The 20014-nt window shown below is 34.7% G+C and overlaps 1 protein-coding gene across 4 annotated transcripts in view; it reads left to right on the top strand.

Moving 5' to 3' along the window:
• Positions 1 to 20014, top strand: part of ATRNL1 (attractin like 1) — a 433916-nt gene that overhangs the window by 109565 nt on the left and 304337 nt on the right. For all 4 annotated transcript variants that reach the window (XM_053949025.1, XM_053949022.1, XM_053949023.1 and 1 more), the window contains exons 18-19: positions 973 to 1191; positions 5851 to 5988. In XM_053949025.1, coding sequence (XP_053805000.1) covers positions 973 to 1191; positions 5851 to 5988 — 357 coding nt within the window. The remainder of the gene's footprint in view (positions 1 to 972; positions 1192 to 5850; positions 5989 to 20014) is intronic.

Genomic DNA, 20014 nt, shown 5'->3' with positions numbered 1-20014 from the left:
TGTGAGGAGGGACAGGGACCCATAGTGATCAATGTTTGAATGGTTCTGATGTTAATTTGATCTAGTGTTACAACAGTAACCAAAAAAACACTAACATACATGGAAAAAAGCTTAAAGAAGCTTGGGAACTTTAATTGTGTTCTTGAAGTTACTAAAATGTTAATTTCTTATTAATAAAAAATGACAGTAACTTCAGAATAGGAATTTTATTTGGTTCTAAACAGATTGAAATATGAGGAAGCCAGTTTAATAATTTTAAAGAATAGAGTACAAAAGATCTAAAGGGATATTTAGATTTTAGAATACAATTTTAAAAATGAAACCTGATTAACTGATGAGAACCTGAAGATATAGTTAATTGAAATGGGTCTGAATTATGACTTGTTGCTGGAGATGTGTGGTTTGCTAGCTTGTTTCAAAAGCTGTATGTAAGAAGACTAAGTCATACTTACAGGTAAATATTCAGGTGACATCCAGGGGTACTTTGGGCCCAAAATAATTTTTGGTTGGAGTTTGAATGATCCTGTGTTTTTTTTATATTTACAAATATTATCACCCTTACTTTGTTTATTGACCTTACATTAAACTCTAGTTTTTCCTTTGGAAGGGCTGTTTATCTCAGTAAAATTAGTAATAAATGTATTATATACTACTAATAAGGAAAGAATATACATTTTCTTCTGTATCTAATGAAGATGTGCAATATTCTTGTTCTGCTTAATTTTCTTTGTTGATTTGACATTTTTATTGTGGTGTAACAAACAGCTGCTGTTTTGTGATCACCTGTTTTGTGATCTTTAAGGATGCACTACTTTTAATGAAAACTGAAATAGTCTTACAAGTATTACTGATTTTTTTTTTTCTAATTTGCACAAGAAAAAATAATTAATTAATTCTCCATTTTCTGGTGTAAAGTCCAAGCATCTTATTTAAAAAAACCAATACATTAATACTGTATTCCATGTGCTAAAGCTCAAAACTGCTCTGGGCTGAGGACCTGTGGACAGTGTTTGGAGCAGCCAGGGTGTGGATGGTGCAACGATCCCAGTAACACTGGCAAAGGACAGTGCTTGGAAGGCTCCTCCAGAGGCCCAATGAAGCCTGTCAGTGTCCACTCCAATGAAATGGTGCTTGATGCTACTCTTTGCCCAAAAGAAAAAAATTATGAGTGGTCTTTTATCCAGTGTCCAGGTAAGGTTTGCTTCCATTCTTTCTTATATATGAAATAAGAGTTTAAGCACACCAAAATAACATGATTGTTCTAAGTAATGCAAATAGCATTTTCATGGAAAACTTGTTTTTTACAAAATATTTCCTAAATATAGAGTTTGTTTGTCTACTGAGCACAAGTATAGGTTGACTTGTGAAATGCAGAGCAAGTAGTTTAGCCACAATTGCCATTTATTTGTAGATAAATTTTCACCCTATCCTTCTACACCCTATCCTTCTACATTTAGAAATCAAAGTATATGAATTTTCTTCAGCTCTTATTTTCTTCTGGCTTCTGCATCCATCAAGGAATGGAACAGGGGAGAAATTATCCGTAGGAGAAGACTGATGGACACAAAATTCCCTCCTGCTCTTGCCAAGTCCAGCTGACTGTCAGAATGGGGGGCTGCCAAAACCTGAGCTGTGCTTCCAGCTGACCTTTTCGACACTCAGAGTGAATAGAATGTGTTCTAGTGTAGCCTTAAAGAGAATCTCTCGAGTCTCAATTTAAGCCACACCAGTCTGCTTACAGTATTTTAATTTTTAAGTTCATTGGAAAAGTAAGGAAGATATCAGGTGCTGTAAGACAGTGAAAGCTGTGCTGGTGCAGCCTCCCATGTGGAAATCCTCCAGCACTGACAGCAGAGTGTGGAAGCAGCTGTGGAGGACTGCAGGCAAATGAAAAGCACACTGGGGACTTTGACAGCCCTCCAGAAGTAATTTACAATAACTAATACAGTTTAATAGACAGCATGAAAACTTTGTGGTGACTTATTTTTGTTTGGTGTTTTTTTTTGGTGGTGTGTTGTGGTTTTTTTTTGGGGTTTTTTTTTTTTTTTTTCTTTTTTTGTTTGTTTTTTTTTTTTTAGAATAAATGGTGTAACTGTGCTAAAGTTATTTTTCCAGGAAATATTCTACTGCTGATAATTTTGGAAGCTGGAGCTTCTGTAGGATCAATAATTTTATGGGTACATGCAGCTGTGTTTGCTTTCTTGTCTGCTTTTTTCATCAATTTATTCTCTCTATTATATACATATATATATATATATATATGCTTATATATGCTATGTGATATATATATATATATACACATATATATATATATGCATATGTGTATGCATATATATAGAGTGAGGGTTTTTAAAAGTTTTAGAATAATGAAATGAAATATAAACCCCAGTGAACACTGTTGCATATTTTCAGTGAAAACTAACTAAGCCTTCCACAGCATCTGATACTACTTCCTGAACAAAGAAGCTTCTAGTACATTTCTGGAAACAATAGAATGACATTCTGTTGTTGTTGTATAGAAATTTCATTACTTAGTCTACATATTGTTATAGAAGGATTGTTAACCCTTCAGTGCAATGCATAATTTCTGCCACTAGTGAAATTGTAATAAGTAAATATATTGCTTGTCTAAACAGCTGTGTTTAATATTTATTCTTGATGGATAAAATTCTGTATTCATTGTATCTTCTTATCAAGAATTTACTAAAGTTCCAGTTTAACATTCCCTAGCTTTATGAGTTTAAGGGACAAATAGTACAGAAGTAATAGAATTAAAACTTCAATTGATGTGAAATTTCTTTTTGATCTGTTTAGGCTGGAGGTTTTGTTCCTAAGATTTTTGTTTTCATTTTCATAGAATATTTTCTGTAGTGGATTATACTAACATAGTTTATTCTTAGCAAAACAATCATTTGATGTACTTGAAACAAGCTAGAAATAGACTAAGTCTATGTAAGCCTACTGAACAGTTTGCAGTTAGGATGAAAATATAAATAGATAGTTTATACTGTGCAGTTTGGAGATTATTCTGCCACATTGATGAATAGTTGGCTGAACCATTCATGTTCATTCAGGTATGCTCTTATTTTTCCTTGTAGTCCATATGCATCCTCCTTATAGAACCTCTGGGCAATTGTGCTGCTGATAAAAATTTTAAATTCCTTCTCATTTTCTGTTTGTACAAAACTTCAAGATTACTATTCATCAGGCAGTATAGAAAATGTTTATTTTTATGACTGGTCACTTTGAAATCAATAGGCTTCAAATAAGCTGTCATAGTATTTCCTTTGGTATTAATATAATTTTGTTTTCATCAGATTCGTAGTTTACCTGAACTATTGTTATAAATAAAATTGCAAATAACATATATGTAAAAAGCAAAGAAAAATAGCTTTGACATTCACCTTCTGAGAAGAAAGCCCGTTTTTCTTTTAAGTCTAAATTTCTCCTCTGAAAAGCAATGTGAGTAGATTCTAACTAGTTTGTTCAAAACTAGATGAAGTATCTGTACACTAGATCCAGATTGTAATGAAGATACCCTTTTCATAAATTTTCCTAGCTTTAACTATTTTCTTAAAACTGTAATTGCCAACAATTGTCAGCTTCATCAGCTATTGCAACACAGAGGTCCAAAGCAAATTAGACATAAAATTGCTTCTCTCCGGGGCAGCCTGACTGAGGATTCAGCTGAAGCACATTTTTGTGTGTGAGGAAAATGATTTTGTTGCTGCCAGTGATGTACATTAAAAGGACTTAAGGAAAAAAGAACTTTTACAAATTTAACTCCTAATTCTTATTTAATTACTCGTTACTGTGTCTCATTAATTTAATGACTTTTTAAATTATTTAATACTGATGTCTCCAGTTTGATTGCACTTAACCAACTTTGAAATTTATTGAACTTGCACTTCTGACTTTTTCCAATGAAATGCATATTTTTAGGGATATCAGCAAATATATTATGTAATTTTTCTATGGTGTGTCATGTCAGTTGTGGACTGCACTACTTCTTACTGTGTATATATTTTTTTGAATTTATTTTAAAATCTATTCAATTTACTTTGATGCAACAAAATGTAAGAATTCAGAGCTGTCATGTATGACCAGATAATATTATCACTTGCAGAAAACTAAACTTCACAATTAAGGTTGCTTTCATCACCCTGTATAACACAAAAATAAAGAAATACAAAACTAAGCATTAGCAAGGAAAATTTAGAAATCAATGGACCACTCGTTAGAGAATATTAATATTAAGCATTTGTCTTACACTGTGATATAGTCTTAATTAGGCAATCTTGCTTTAACAGAACACCTCTTTAATGAACTCTCTCTTTTTACTTTTTGCTTATCGGGCTGTATTTATTTTTACATTTGCTTTAAGTAATTTAATGTGCAAAACATGTACACAAACCCCAAAATGGAGCTGCAGTTCATGGTACTTTTGTGTAGCTTTTCCTGAGAATGGCAACAAACTGCAAAAGAGGGAGACACCACAAAGGTGTCTAAAAAACAAGTATTCTTGGAAAGAATAAGGCTTGTGATTTCTAGTGATTTAGTCAAGATAGTGAGAGAACCTAATGGCACAGAAATGTTTAATACTTGTTTGGAAAATTTTCTAGACATAGTTACAGAAGAAAGAAGAGATTGTCAACTTGGGAGGTTTTGATGGTTTATGAGCCAAGTCTGGCAATGGCTATAAATATATTAAGTTACTAAATTATAAAACAGCTCTAAAAACTTAAAAATCATGCAGTGAGAATCCCCTTTTTCCCCCTAGCAAAGACACCAATCACTATGACATTTAAATTAAAAATCCAAATTTAAAAAAAAACCACAATCTTACTGTGATAGCTGTCCTCTTCCAAGTCTTCCACCCACTTTGGCACTGCAGAATCGACAGGTCTGACATGGTTTGACATTTGACAAGCTGCTAGAATTGACAGATTACTAATCTGCTGGGCACCATGAGCTCTGAAGCTCCACTCTATAGAGAGGTCATCCTTCAAAACCTGGCAGTAGGATCAATGATGCTGGCAGGATTCACATTGTGATTTTGCTGCAGGAGTGGTCAGTACTTTCTGAGTTTCCCCAAAATGTGAAGCTCTGGAGTGGATCTCTGCTGTAAGATCAGTGGTTTATAGTGGTGCTATTTGACAAAAAGCAATTTTATGCGTTCAAGGTCAGGTGTGAAAAAATTATGTCAATAGGAATCCACTTTTTTTTTACTTTCACCAAAATCGACTGTAGCGAGGAAGGACTGGAGCTGTTTGATGTGATCCTGATGTCCTTAAAATTGCTTTGTATGCCAAAGGTAACCAGGGTCAGGACAATTAAAAATAAGATAGTATTTAGGTAATTTATTTTGGACTTCTGTCTCCCCCCTGGACATGTTCAGCTGCGAGTCCATGTTCCCCATTGTAGTAGGCTTTCAAATGCTTCATACTTGCATGTAGGTCTTGGGGTGTTCATGGAGTCTCAGTTAGTGACTTACCACCTCTTCAAAGATTTCTGAAATGCCTGGACAGCATTTTAAAACTGTAAGGACTAATTCTGTCACCTCAATGACAACCCCCCCCCAAAAAAAAACAAAACAAAAAAAAACCCTTCTCATAAAACCCCCCTTAAAACTTGCATGTCACACCACAGTCAGTTTTTGTGTGAATCCATCTTGTATTGCAAAGCTGTTTTACAGATGATCTGTGTCAAAGTGCAAATATATTTATGCTGGTCATTAGTCAGGACTAAACTCCTCAGAATCACATTGTACTACAATATCATAATCACATAGAGATTATTTTGTTCCAAAGAGAAATTTACTAATGAAGCTTTTAAAATGTTGTATTCCAGCTTGCCAGTGTAATGGCCACAGCACCTGCATCAACAGCAATGTCTGTGATCAGTGTAGAAACCTAACAACAGGAAAACAGTGTGAGACCTGCATGCCAGGATATTATGGGGATCCCACAAATGGAGGACAGTGTACAGGTAAGTTCTTTTACTGGAAGGAAAAAGAAAAATATCAAAATGACATTTTATGTAATGTGAATTTAATGTTTTTAATGTAATGTGAAATTAACTTTTCTTTAAAGGTTGAAAGTTTATTTTGTAGTATAGATGAGCTGATCAGCTAAACTAATGATTCAAAATCAGTTAATATATTTAAAGAGAAACTCATTCAGAGTAATCATTTTGCAATTGCTGCTCTCTCAGGAGGAGGAAGAAACTTCCTCATTGGAGCAATACCTCAAATTATTTCAGAGATGTCATTAAATTCCATGTGAACAGTCCTGTTAGAGGCAGTGAGAAGGTGCTTATAAATAAACTTCAGTATCTGCCAGAATGTCTGGTAACACTGATTTGTATAAATATGTGGTACTAGTGGAGGAATTACACATTTAACAGACTAAAAGGTCTTACTCATGTATAGATGAAACAAAAAGTCCTGGTGTGCTGAGGATGGCAAGGCACCCAGACCTATTCAAAGTTTAGCTTTTAAACTGCTGCACTGGAGGAAGAGAATGAAGTCAAATACTGCAAGTGGTTTTTGCATATTGCTGTAAGGCTACAGCAACTCCTTCCCTTAAAACTAAATGGTGGAAGGAGGAACATATTCATTGTGGAAACTCAATAAGGTTGGCTTTGAATCTAGGAAGGTGCTGGAACGTTTTGTCCCATAACTTTTTCTTCTCCATTACTGATGTTTCTTTAACCAGACCTTTGCTTCTCAAGGAATATTTCTTCATTTAAAGGGTTTGTTGGTTCCTCAGCACTCTAATGTGCAGTAGGCAGTGCATAAAGATTCACATCTGGTACACTCAAGCACGATATGTAAAAATTGTGTTCAAGGGGATAGAAAGATTAATGTCTACCTTTATTGACAATTGAACATTTTGCTGAGGCTTTATGATGCTTTAAATAATTCTTAATAGTTCAGTTTTTCTCCTGAAGTTGACAAAATGTTCTTTTGCTGTCTGTATCACCTTTGTGGCAAATGATGTATTCATACAGCTTTATTCTTCAGGGATACATTAGCCATCAACCAAATAAGCATTCCATCACCTGTAGTGAAATATGCTTGGTGCAATAATGGCTGAAATCAATTTATAAGACCAGTAAAATTATAAATTTTACAACTTGTTTTTTCAAACCTAGTCTGTAAAAATGCGTATTTTTATTGGTAGACATGATTTTAACAGGAGCTATTTTGACTAGAGAATGCTTTAAAAATAAAAATGATAATTATTTCAATGCTTTATCTGCTATGGTATGTTGTATTTTCAGTATAGAGCACATAATAAATGTTTACATCCTTAGGATATTTTGAAGGATGTAGTAATTGTGAACTGTTAGATTTTCTACAGTATCATGAGTACTGTGATAGAGGTGCCCAAATTGTGGGCCAGGGATTTCTGCAGGAAAAAATACCAGTGATCCACAGATAAGTCAAATCAATGTTACTGGGAATTAAGAGAATCTTGGAACCATAGCTGGGATCAGGCACAGTGCAAACATAAAGAAAGAAAGTAATAGTTCTGTTTCTTTTCTCCTTTATTCTGCTAATACTATTGGTAATGCAGAAAAAAAAATAAAGTTGGCTGGAAATTAAAACCATAATTAAAATAGAAACATACAGAGAAAAATATGAGTCGAAGAAAGGGCAACCCAGTTAGAAGCTGAGCTTAAGTGTGACTGAAATAAGGAGAAAATAAGGCAGGAAATTATATGGAAAAGACAATCAAAGGACAAAAGAATCACAAGGAACTAAAAAAAAAACCCAAACCAGTAATCTTTAGAATTGCATCTTGTGTGTTTGCTGCTGTCAGCTGAGTTTCTGGCTGGACCCCACCAACTTTGCTTTTCCCCACCAACTCGGCCTTTGGTTCCATGGCTGTATGAGCACATGGTGTGTTTTCCCCTTGGAGCTCCTGAATAATTTGGGGATGCAGATTGAAAACTTTTTAAAGGCATGAGAAGATGATGACTAAAACTCTGAAAGTACCTCTGTAATACTGTAATACTCTTCATGGATCAAGTTGCTATAGTTACAAGGACATAGCTTGCTTTGAATTGGAGAGCAGTCAAAGCTGGGGACAGAGGATGCACTTGATCTCTGCAGTGCAGAGGTGAAGTCGTGTGCTCTGGGACAAAATCTGCAGGTCATTTCCCTAGCACATTCATGACATAAAATAACTTCTTCCAGTGTCCTGATGAAAGTACTTATGTATTCAGCACACACATTATGTTTCCTGCTGTCATGATATATGTACTTATAGGTAAAATCTGAGCTCTTAGTTTGACTGTTGGTGATACAGACTAAAATGATTTGAAGAAAACCTTCCTTTTTTATATAAGTTCCATTAGCCCTCAGGAAGGAGGAGGACATGCATAGCAAGCCTTGAAGTCCTTGGAAAACTTTTATCTTTTTTTCTTTAACTATGCCAATAGTTTCCTAAATCCTTTCTGTTTATACTCCTAGGAGGTAATTCAGAAAGCTCTAAAAGCTGTCCACCTCTGAGTGATCAATTCTGTTCTGACCTTTGTCCAGGGATGACAAATTCTATTAAAATACAATTTTTTTTTCCACTCTGGTACTAATGGTGGCTTTACAACTGTCATCAGATAACTGATACATTTATAGTGGTATTGCATAGTGTTATGGTATTAAATTACTATGGAATGAGTAACAGTTGTTATAGAAAAAATATACAATTCAGATTTCAAAAGGTTTTGAATAGTTGTGATTAAAGAATGGGTAAAAAAAATTGACTTTTTGGGATTTTCACTCACTATAATTGCTGACATTTCAATAGCTTTAAAACAGATCTAAGGACTTGCTTTGCATCCTGATATGATGCAGGCTTAGTAAATGTGACAAACCTTGCAGAAGGACAAAGAAAAGATGGAGGCATAACAGCAGGCTTCAGATGCATGAAGGGAAGCTGTAAAGAGAGGGAGATGATAAAGTGCCTTCCCCCATGCCCCCATTTTGGTTGAGGAGGAAGTAATTGGATTAGGTTGCAACAAGAAAGATAAAGGTGGAATACAAGGAAAAATATCTACTGGTTAAACCGTGAAAGATTACCTAAATATGCTATGAAATCTGCATTACCACTTACACTATCCCTTTTAAATTTTCAAATGTCTCAAGCTTTGGAAATGGGTAGGGAACTAGCTGATGCCACACATTTTTCTCCAGTGCTAATATTTAGTAGTGTCTTGGGGTGTGAGATCTAGAAAGCAGGGAGGTATTGGGTGAAGATAAAGTATTCTGATTATATATGAAATTGAGCTATGTATAGTCCTATGGCTGTGGATATTTACCATATTTTGGGTCCTTAATGTTACTAAGATGTCACTAATTTGTGTACTACTTACTTTAGAATCTGTAGCATTTTAGTTACTGTAGACTTGAAAAGCTTTCCATCCTATGCAGGTTTCACCTGTAGCTGAGACTCTGGTTTATTTGTGTCAGAAATGTGGTATTTTGGTTGTTGATGGGCAATAGTTTGGCAATAGTCATATTTTTAAGAAATCATTACTATTCTTTTTCTTGAAATAACCATACCTAATACCAATTTCTCATTTCAATTCTGTCACTTGAAGTCTCTTTTCAATACAGAGAATGAGAGTTAGAATTTGTATTCTTGGTGTAAAAATGAGCTTTATATTCAGTTGTCCTAAGATGTGGCTTGCAGTGAAGATATATTTGCTCCTTCAGTTCTTTATGACATTTCATTGTACAAATATATAGTTTGAATTATTTTATATTTGATTAATTGCTGCATTCTGTACAAAAATCAGTAATAAATTGCAGGGGTCTTTTATGATAAGGGAAGTTCTGTGACTGTAATCTATTAGTTATCTGTTCTTATACTAATTAAAATGGTTTCAGGTAGTCTGTGGTGTCAAATAGGTAGCCATAATAGAAAATGAAATTAATTTCTTACCTTAAATCATAAAATATTTTAGATTGTACAGAAAGATTTGCATTCCTTCTTGGAAATAAATGACAGTGCACAAATTAGTAATTCCAGACCCTGTGCACATGCTTAAGATTTGTCATCTAAACCCCCTGTCTAGCAAAGAAAGCATGAAGAGAGGGTACCACCCAAGTTACCAAGTAAAGTTACAGCACCCTTTTTAAGAGTTATGTCAATGTGTAAGAAAATAAGAGGGAAGGCAGAGGTGAATTCTGAGCATGAGGGAATAGGATGCTCTGGGAAGAGACAGGTTTGGGTTTCCAGGCCAAGCAAATCCATGGGAAGTCCTTGGAGGGCTAAATTCAGTGCTGTCAGCCTGTGCCAGAAATATTTAAGTAATCAGACCCTGTCTTGAACAGAGTAAGGCACATTCTGTGCTGTGGTAAAGATTAGATGAGAGAATCACAGCTCAGTGTCTGTTCCTGGGACACCTGGGCAGCCTTTCAGTCTGAGGTGTTGAAGAGCTTGAAAGCAGATATTCCAAATCACTTTGATTAATTTTTTTCTAAGTTTTGCTCAAGTCCCATTTGAGGGATGATTTTGAAGGTATGAATATTGGAATTCATTAACAGAAAATTCATCACTGAATATTATTGGATTTTGGAAATAAAGCAGTTTTGACTGCAGGTGGGAGCAGGTCCTGGCTTGCTGTCTTGGCGGTTTCTCTTGGTGTTTTGTTTTCTTCAGGGTCTTGCTCTGTTATGTGCTGCATTTCTGGGAAATATGCAGTTTTCAAATGGAAATTCTGGGGAAAAAAAGAGCTGTGTGTACTACAGCCTGTACATAAAGTACCAAAAAAAACCCCACTATGGGAGATTGCTTGGAACAATTTTGTTTCATCTTAGTGATGTTTTTTAGTATTATTTTCAAACTTATTAATCATCTACTTAGTTGTCAGTGTTAAAAAAATTGCTCTAGCTGCTTATCACCTTGTCATTTTCTTTATGCATGGTATTTTAAAAAATTATCCTTACAATTTATGAGATGCCAGGAAAAAATTCTTTACAGTAACTAATGACACATGCAATGAATGTATAATACATTTAATAATAAGAAGACAACGTAAGCATTTTGCTGTATTCTCATCTTCCTTAATAATGGGATAACACTCCAAGTAGCAATTCAGTCTTCCCAGAATGTGCTGCCATTGTTGCTTTTGCACGAGAAGGAGACTGTGAGTCCCAGCACAGCAGGAGCATTGTGTCTTAACTTGCACTGATTGTTCTCTAAGCAGCCCTTAAAGGCACCAGAGACACTGAGGACCATCCTGTAAAAGCTTCCAACCACACAGGCTGTTGGAGTGATGTCTTTAAGCAAGTCTGCAGCATTCCTGTTGCCTTTATAGATCTTTTCCTTTCTCTTTTATCACACATTGGGCATTGGGATTACCAAAGGCAGCAGCTTCCCCCCACGTTTGGTTTGTAATCATTCTGTTTGGAAAGTTAAAGTTAATCTTTTACTGGAAACATCTGATTTTTTCATGAGATCTTCAAATCATTATCAAAAGTCAGTATGTTTTTAGCAAATATACACATGTGTGCATCACCTGTATTTGTACACCTATGTGCATACATCTACACATGCTGCTGCTTGAATGCATTCCACATAAACTTTGCCATCCAACTGGCATATAACTACAGGAAATCCCTCAAGACATTAAAAAAAGTAAACCAGACAGGTATCAATAAAAGACTAAGTTGTGAAAGTCCTTAGGTGAAGGACTTTGGTGAAATTTTAACCCAGCAGTAGATTAGTTGTATAGATACATATTTCTAATTATTAGTGTTGGTTAAAAAAATAAAAACTAAAACTTATTAGTGATGTGTTGTCACCAAAGTTATATCTGAAGAATGCTCTTCCACGGCGTTCAAGTTTTATTCTTCAGAAAATGTGATTATTCTGCTGAGTTACTGACAGCTGAGATGTGGGGTTTTGAGAGAAGAGGCCAAGGGTGCCACAAGCCATTACGTCAAATGTCTTTGAAAGAGAGACATGAGAAAGATGTTAAACTCATCCTGGCAGCAGATTGACAATGGTCTCTTTGGATTTTAGGTTCTATCTAACTTTTAAAGGTGCCTAATGGGTGACTTTACAAATTGTTTTCTCTGGCACTACTTCTATCATTTTTACCTATTCAACCTTCAGAATGTGTTTTTCATCGTGACCTTCTGTGGAGGAGCTGATTCTGATTTCCTTCCTTTCTTCTCCAAAAGAAAGACTGCTAAAGGCTGCCAGGGGCACCCTCAAGAACAGACAGAGCTCTTTTCCTGTAGATCACAGAGGGCAATCAGTGTGTCAGATATTTATAAAAAGAATCCAGTTCAATTACCTTAAAGTAATTGTGGGGTTCTTTAGATGGGATGCCTACACCAAAACCCACTCTTATGCACATATACTTTTAAATAATATGCATTTTGATTTTTTAGCAACAAAGGCATCAATTTTAATTAGGTTATCCATGGAAAAATAGGAGAAATGTGCTAAAGAAAACCAATTGGAAATAGATACCAGGAAAACTGGCCCATAGAGCCCAGGATGATGTAAACAGGATGCCTTTGTTTGCTCCCCAGCCATATTCTTAGAATATAGTTATACATGTATATATGAATATGTACACAGCATTTGTATATGAAATTTGATGGACAGCAGATTACATAATTTCACACATTACCAAAAGCAACCTGTCTCTCATAAAGGAAAAAGTTGATGACATGACAAGGAAAACAATTTTTTATTCACTTCTTTTTTTAAACTAAAATTGTTGTGTATGTAGTTGATAGAAAGGTACCTGTTAATTTACATTTAGACTTATTTTTGAGCATTTCAAAAACTTATTTAACCAATGAGTGAACAGAAAGCAGCAGTCTTAATTTTTTACTAACACTATTGCTATATAGCTTTAGAATTACCTGTAGTTTGGGATTGCATGGGGCTGGTGGAGAAGCATCAAATATAAAGCATCTGAATATAAATTTTTATTACTTTATTTAAGACAGTAAACCTAAATATGGAATTAATTGTTTCCTTAGGAATAGTTTTATTTAGTAAATATCAAATATGCGGCCATTGTACTGTGAGTTTTAGTCTTAAAACACCTGGAGACTAACAGCTTTAGGAACTGATGGATGATGCTATTTGAACAGGAAAAGTTGGGCAGGTGCTGTTGGCCTGAGAAGTGGCTTTTTGGAGTCCAAAAAGGAGAGACAAAGTCTTGCATTTAAATCTTCATCCAGAGACAGCTGTAAACTTGGACTTTTTTTTCTTCTGCAATACACAGTTCTGTTTCAAAAAGGTTTCTGGTCCAAAATCTTACATTCTAGGGCCATTGAGTCCTTTTTAAGGTAGGACTAAGAATGTAGGCAAAGAGCTTTTAACTGACATCTGCTAGAAAAAACCAGAACTGTAGGAAGCATAAATATCCTCGATTAGCAGCATAAATGTCGGCAAAAGCATTTATTTCTGCATCTTCCTAAAGTAGAATAAATATTCAAATGGGAGTTTTGACTCTCTTAGAGTATGAAATGGCAGCTTGGGATACAGAGGTTTTATATAGTTTTTCTGCTTAGCTGTTCTAATGTCTAGCATGTAGGGAATTTGTGGACTTCACTGGTGCAAGATCACACGTTTGGCATTCCATCATTAGCTGTCTAAAATTTACAGGAAATTTTGTATTAGGTTAAATATTGCATTCTAGAAGCCCTCTTTTTCACAGTGATAAGTATGAAATTAAAAAATTTAAAAGTATCTTTTAGTCCAGACACTTCAAGATTAGTCACAGAAAAAAAGGATCTTCAGTGGATTGGATGCTTATGACACAAGACCACAGGAGCCTATGTGAATGAAGACATTTTACATAAAAGTAGGTAAATGTTGGAAATCAGTGGAAGAAAGAGTATCATGTGCTCTGTACTGTCTTCAGGTACTAGAATATGGAACTAAGTTAGAAAAACCTGTTTGCTTGTACCTTGGTTTATAAGAAACAGTGTGTCACAAGTTCACAGCAAAACTGTGATAAGAACCTGTAATTTAAGATTATTCAAAGAAAATCTCACATTCTAAGTTCCAGCAGATAACATGATTTTGTTCATGCTGTACAAACAAAATATCCGAAGGCTTTGACAAATGAGGGGACTGTTAAGAAATCCCATTTTGCAGTAGTAGTGTTTTATTTTGTTTTCCCTAATTCATTTTTTACTTTTCAGTATTGAGTAGAGATGACACCCATTCCTTGGTTTTTCAAAATAAAATACCTTATCATAGAATAAAAGCATTTAGTATTAACTAAAATGTTGGAATTTGGTTTTAGTAGAAGGAAAAGGGCTTCTTGATTCATATGAAACACAAAAAAAAAGGGATTCTAGCACAATAAGCTATTCAAGAAAAGCCTCATGTTGCTTTTTGCAAATTTTGAGTAGTCAGAATAAACACTCTTTTAAGACCTTTTTCCCCAGAGGTGATTTGAAAATTTATTTTCCTTCCTTTAATGAATGCTGTTTATTGAACAGTATCCAAGGTAGTCTGACCACTGAGTGAAGCCTGTTCTTGGGCTTAGTTATGAATTTAAATTAGGTTCACATCAATCAGAATGTATTCAAAATCAGTCCTGTGCTACTAAGCCAGAAGTGGATTACCATAGGAAAAACGTTGTTGAGGAACTTGGAAAAACTGGATTGTTCCAGTTTTTTTTGACTGACAAGCAAAATGTGCTAAGCAAACTTCTCAATATGCTGTTAATTCTTGTGTACACAGATAATTTTTTTTTTTATTAGAGCTGTATTATAAAGTATGATTTCTAGCACAATTACTTGTAAGTTCAAACAAAAAACTCAACCTAAAATTTGGAAACTTTTTATAGATACATTTGTATTCCATAACCTACTTAGAATAATGTTAAGTGAAGGACCTGGAGTTAACACTTCGAGGAAAGTATCATTGTCAAGTATCAACAGACATTTAGATGCTCATAATTTTATGAGAGAAAAAAAGAAGAAAACTGTTGAATGTAGCATGACTAACCTCTAGAGAGAGATTATTTGTGTGGCTGTGGGATTTCAAAAGGTTTTGACAGGATGCCTGTTCATCATGTTTAACATTTTTAACATTCTTTCCTTGACTGCATACAGAAGATTTTTATAAACTTCCTGTCAAGTACAACTGTTTTAAGCTACCTCTTGATTCTCTAAATTTGACTTTACTTCCTAAACTAGGATGTGTGTGCTCATTGCAGAAAGATGTGATTTTAGGAGCATTCAGCATGGCAAAGAGATGGTTCAAGCATCACCTTAGGATTGTGTTGGAGAACCGCTGACTTTTTTTTCTTGCCTAAGAAAGTTTTCTTTCCATCCTGAACAATCACAGTGTAATTGTGTAGTTAAATCACTAGTAACCAATTTCATCAACTACAGTTTTGTTCCTTAAGCCTGATGGCTACACTGGGCTGCTTTGTGTAACTTCTCCATCCAGCAAAGTTGATTCTAATTTACTCAAGTGGAGTAGGAACAAGGCAGCTTTTTTAAAAAGAAAAATAAAAAAACCTTAATTTAAACTGTTTCTGAGGTCTACTATGCAACAAAAGTATCTGAAATAGTAAAAAGAATAAAAACAACTTGTGCTATTGTAATCTGTGTAAGAAGCAGGCATTTTGTGCTTGTTCAGCATCTTTTCCTGAGAACTTTGAATTCAGGCATCCTTTAATTGATCACCACTTATAGCTTTTACAGATATTGAAGAGATACAGCAGTTTGATTTATATTATATTCCTTTATCTCTGTGCTTATTTAATCTACTTGCAATGATTAATGAGAATTCTCTTGTTCTTACTGATGTTAGTGATCAAGTCCTCCTGCATGCTCTTGTGGAGCCCACTTTCTGACACTGATGAACCAGTTGCTCTGCATCCTTATTTTTGTGGTTTTTTTTTTTTTCAGGTTTACATGCTATAAATTTATTTTATGTGGTAAGGAATACTTTCAAAATGTATTTCTGATGTGCTGTCTGAGCTTTATATCAGTATGTTCACCTTCCTAATGCAAAGTGTAAATCCATTGGTTTCCAAATGATGTTCCTAGAGGAGGTAGGCAGGACATGATTTAGAAACTTTCAGCTGTCTAGAAATGTACTGATTTTGTCAGCCTCTGATAAACAAACATATTTTACCCTGTATTGAAGGTGATGTCAGGAGCTCACGTAGGTGCTGTGTCTGGCTCAGGGGGCACTGGGGGCAGGCAGCTGCAAGCTGAAGATGACATTTTCTTAAATCACTGTTACTTGATCCTCAAATAAGCCTTTGACCAAAGCCAGTCTTCTCATCCCAAATGCAACAGAAAAAGCAGGATTTTTTTTTATGTTTCTAATTTCTGCATCTCCCCTTCTATGTGTGTTTTGGATTGAAATGGTCATCCCTTTCCCTAGGGGGGCTTGGGAACCCTCCTCGAGCAAAAATAGATTTTGAGGCATCATGCAGCTCATTCCTCAACTGATCGAATTAAGATCCTCAGAAAAACTTGCAATGGCATTTCAGTTTGATTGCAGTTGATTCTGCCTTCATTTTCTGAGTGCTAAATGAAATACATTATAATGCCAGACCACATTAGTTATTTAAGAAAAAAAAAGCCTCCCTTGCAATGGAATACATTAAAAATCAGTCTTATTTAGTACCTCCTAATGGCTAACAGAGGGAAATGATTTGCTGACTTCTTTACATTTTGTGGCATTTTTTGCCTGATAAATTGTAGAAATAATTTCTTTTCTTTGGGCTTTTACTCTGAATGACCAAATACACACAAATAGGTGCAATCACCAGTTGTTGACTTCAGATGCTTTTCAACTTAGATTAGAATTTTTTCTTATATTTAAGGCTGCTATGAATAACTTTTGAATGCTTTTAAATAGTTTTGCATTTCATACTGCCTTATAATTTTTTTTGGTTTTTTTTTGTAATAACTTACAAAGTGTACTCTTTAGAGAGAATGAGGGGAAAAATAACAGCCTTTTGATGAAAGGAGGTTTTTGACCAAAATTTCCAAAATAGTAGAGAAACTGCTGTCTTAAGAAAATTTAAAAAGACATAATAACAATAATAATAATAATAATAGTAGGTACTAGGCCTTTTATTGTCTGAAAAAGTCTTAAACACATCTCAGTATGGACATTAGACCATGAAGGTATCCAAAATCTTCACTTCATATTTTTGCTTTGAAAATAACTATCAAGACTGTACAGTGGCTCAGTATTGGCATGAGAGATTCAGGCACAGCATTACTCTTGTCAATTGTTTAGGATTCTGCTCAGTTCCTAACAAGAAAAAAGATCCTCTCTTTCAGTGTTAATCTTGTGTGTTGCATTTTCATTTTCTACTTGTATAAAACAAAATTGTGGTTTTCCAAGCTGTCTTTATACTGTTGGTTGCTGATGATTAAAGACAGCTTTACTGTGATTGCTTGAGAGGTATTTATTACAAATAAACAAAAGAAATCAGTTCACTTTTCAAGGATGAATGCTTTGAACAGAAGGAATAATGAAATACAAACACTGCAGAGCCATTTTACCAGAGCAAAAATGGCTAAAGAACAAATACAAGCTTTTAATTGATGAAGGTTGTCTTTAAGTTCAACCAAACTAAATTTTGATTTCTGCCACAGATAATCAGTCTGTTTGTTGTTTCTGGGTTTATTAGGATAAATATCCCCCTTCTGGAATGTATGTTTGATCTTGAAAGCTAAGGAGGTGACACCTGTGATTTCCAGATTGTTGACTGTTGCTTTTCAGGAAAAAGTAATTGCCTTACCAGTGGTCACATGAGCTCAGTAGTGTTAGCTCAAGGTTTAGTGAAAGTGTCTGTGTTTTAATATAAGTTCCCTGAGTGACAGAAATCCAAAATATTTGTCTATTCTGTTCACCTTTTCTCTCTGTCTCACAGTCCTTAGCACTGTGTTAGTACACCTTGTGTTTTTTCTTTTCTGTGGTATTAGGTTACTATAAAAAATAAAATAATTTGAGACCAAAGAAATACAAATCACAAGGTAAAGCAAGAAAGAGGAAAATAAAATTAGTTATATATGTGTTAATTATTCTATTAAGACTGATTTATTTTGGAGGATAATGTCACTGTAAAATGACAGTTCCATTTCTGAATGTACAGGAGTATGTTTTAAAAGCATCTTTTTCCCTTTTCTTTTTTATTCTTTGTAATCCTGGTTTTATCAGTCATTGCTTTGTACTCCTGGTTTTATAGGTCACAGAAGTTCTTTAGCTTAATTTTAATGCTGCTTCATTAATGATATTGCAGAACTGTTATTGGGCAATCTTTTTGATTTTACACTTCCTGTCTCAAAGGCTCAATGGATGTATTTCCTATAAAAGCAATTGTTGAATGCAAAAAGGGTATCAGGGGCTCCTAGCTAAACACACATTTTTAGAGAATTCAGTGTCTGGGGAGTTTTGCAATATTCCTAATGTAGAGAAGTCTCTGTAGGGCAGTTGCCATATGAGTAGACTAATAGATTACATAGGTGTACATTTAGAGGGAAACTGAGTATTACAATTTTGGATCTAATAGAAGTTTATACTTGTTATTTCTTACTTAGCCTAATCTAAGAGAAATGCTCTATTTCCCTTTTCTTTTGATTTAACTTGTGCCTTGAATGTTAGCAAAATTAACAAAGTAGCACACTTCAATATTTAATGGTATCGTCATAGCTTTCCTTTAAAAATATCAGCAAGGTGTCTTATAGTAATTATCCATGTGCAGCTCTGGTTTTGCAACCTTTCGTGTAAGCAAACATATTTACTTAAATCACCATCTGTAGTGAGCTCCATTTGAGAGAAATTTGCTCTTACAGTTGTATGTTGGAGATGGGGGCTAAGCAATAAGTGTTTTTAAATTCAATTGTTTAAAATGCACACTGCATGGAAAGAGTGATGGGTATTCTTCTCTTGTCAGCAAGAACATTTAGATGCTGAGCTGGCAACTTGGAATCAATCATACAGTGGATTTATTATTTAATAAATTCTATAGGGTTGTGATTTTGCAGCATGGATTTGCTCTACTGGATTATATTGTTTTCATATAATCTTTCTGTTCCACTTAGAATCTGCTTGTTGTAGAAAAGAGTGTTTTGAGCTGCTATTTCCCTAAAAATAGAGTAGATATTGCAAGTGTGAGGTTTTTTTTTGTTGTTGTTTTTAAAGCTCTAATGTCATAATTTCACTTATTATATAAAAAATAAAACAAAGGTTTAAATTCTATCTTTTAAGCAGGTTTTTATTGTGAGCCATAGATTATTTATTTTAAATATTTAATTCTTGGTAAAAAGCATGGTAATTAAGTATTTAAAATAACTGTTTAAACAAAAGCAGGTGTGCAAGATATAAACCCTAGTTGAAAATGAAGAATAGTATGGGAAGACTTGAAGTTGGGCTGAACTCACTGTTTTTGTCCAAGGGTGCAGCACAAAGTACACAGAATCATGGAATCATTTAGTTTGGGAAAAACCTCTAAGCTCACCCAGTCCAGTCATTACCCCAGCAGTGCCAAGCCCATCACAAACCCCCATCCCCAGGTGCCACATCCACACATCTCTTAAATCCCTCCAGGAACAGTGAATTCACCACTTCCCTGCACAGCCTGTTCAAGTTCTTGACATCTCTTTCAGTAAACTAACTGAAGTGTTGGCCTCAAAAAAGTATGGAAAATATAAAATTAATCTCCTTTCCTGATTTCTGCCAGCGTACAATGATTGGTACAAAATATGATTTTGAAACTGATCCCAAGACTTAGTCTATTTCAAGGTAGCAAAACTAGTAGCATTAGGCTGGGAAAGATCCTACCTTAGCTGCAGTTTTAACTATTGGCTACATTATTATCCCAAGAGAAAGCATTCACTGGGAGTGGTTAAGCAGAGAGAAGCAGATAGAAAATATTAAAGAAAATATTTATAGAGGAGTACGGAAATATTGGGGTAATGGAAGAATGTCAATCTTCTTCCAAATGTCCTACAATATTTTCCTGCTTCTGCTATTGCATTTCTTTG

This window comes from Vidua chalybeata, chromosome 8 (assembly GCF_026979565.1).
Source record: "Vidua chalybeata isolate OUT-0048 chromosome 8, bVidCha1 merged haplotype, whole genome shotgun sequence".
NCBI lineage: Eukaryota > Metazoa > Chordata > Aves > Passeriformes > Viduidae > Vidua > Vidua chalybeata.
Note: the sequence above shows the minus strand (reverse complement) of the source record. Positions and strands in the feature narration are given on the sequence as shown.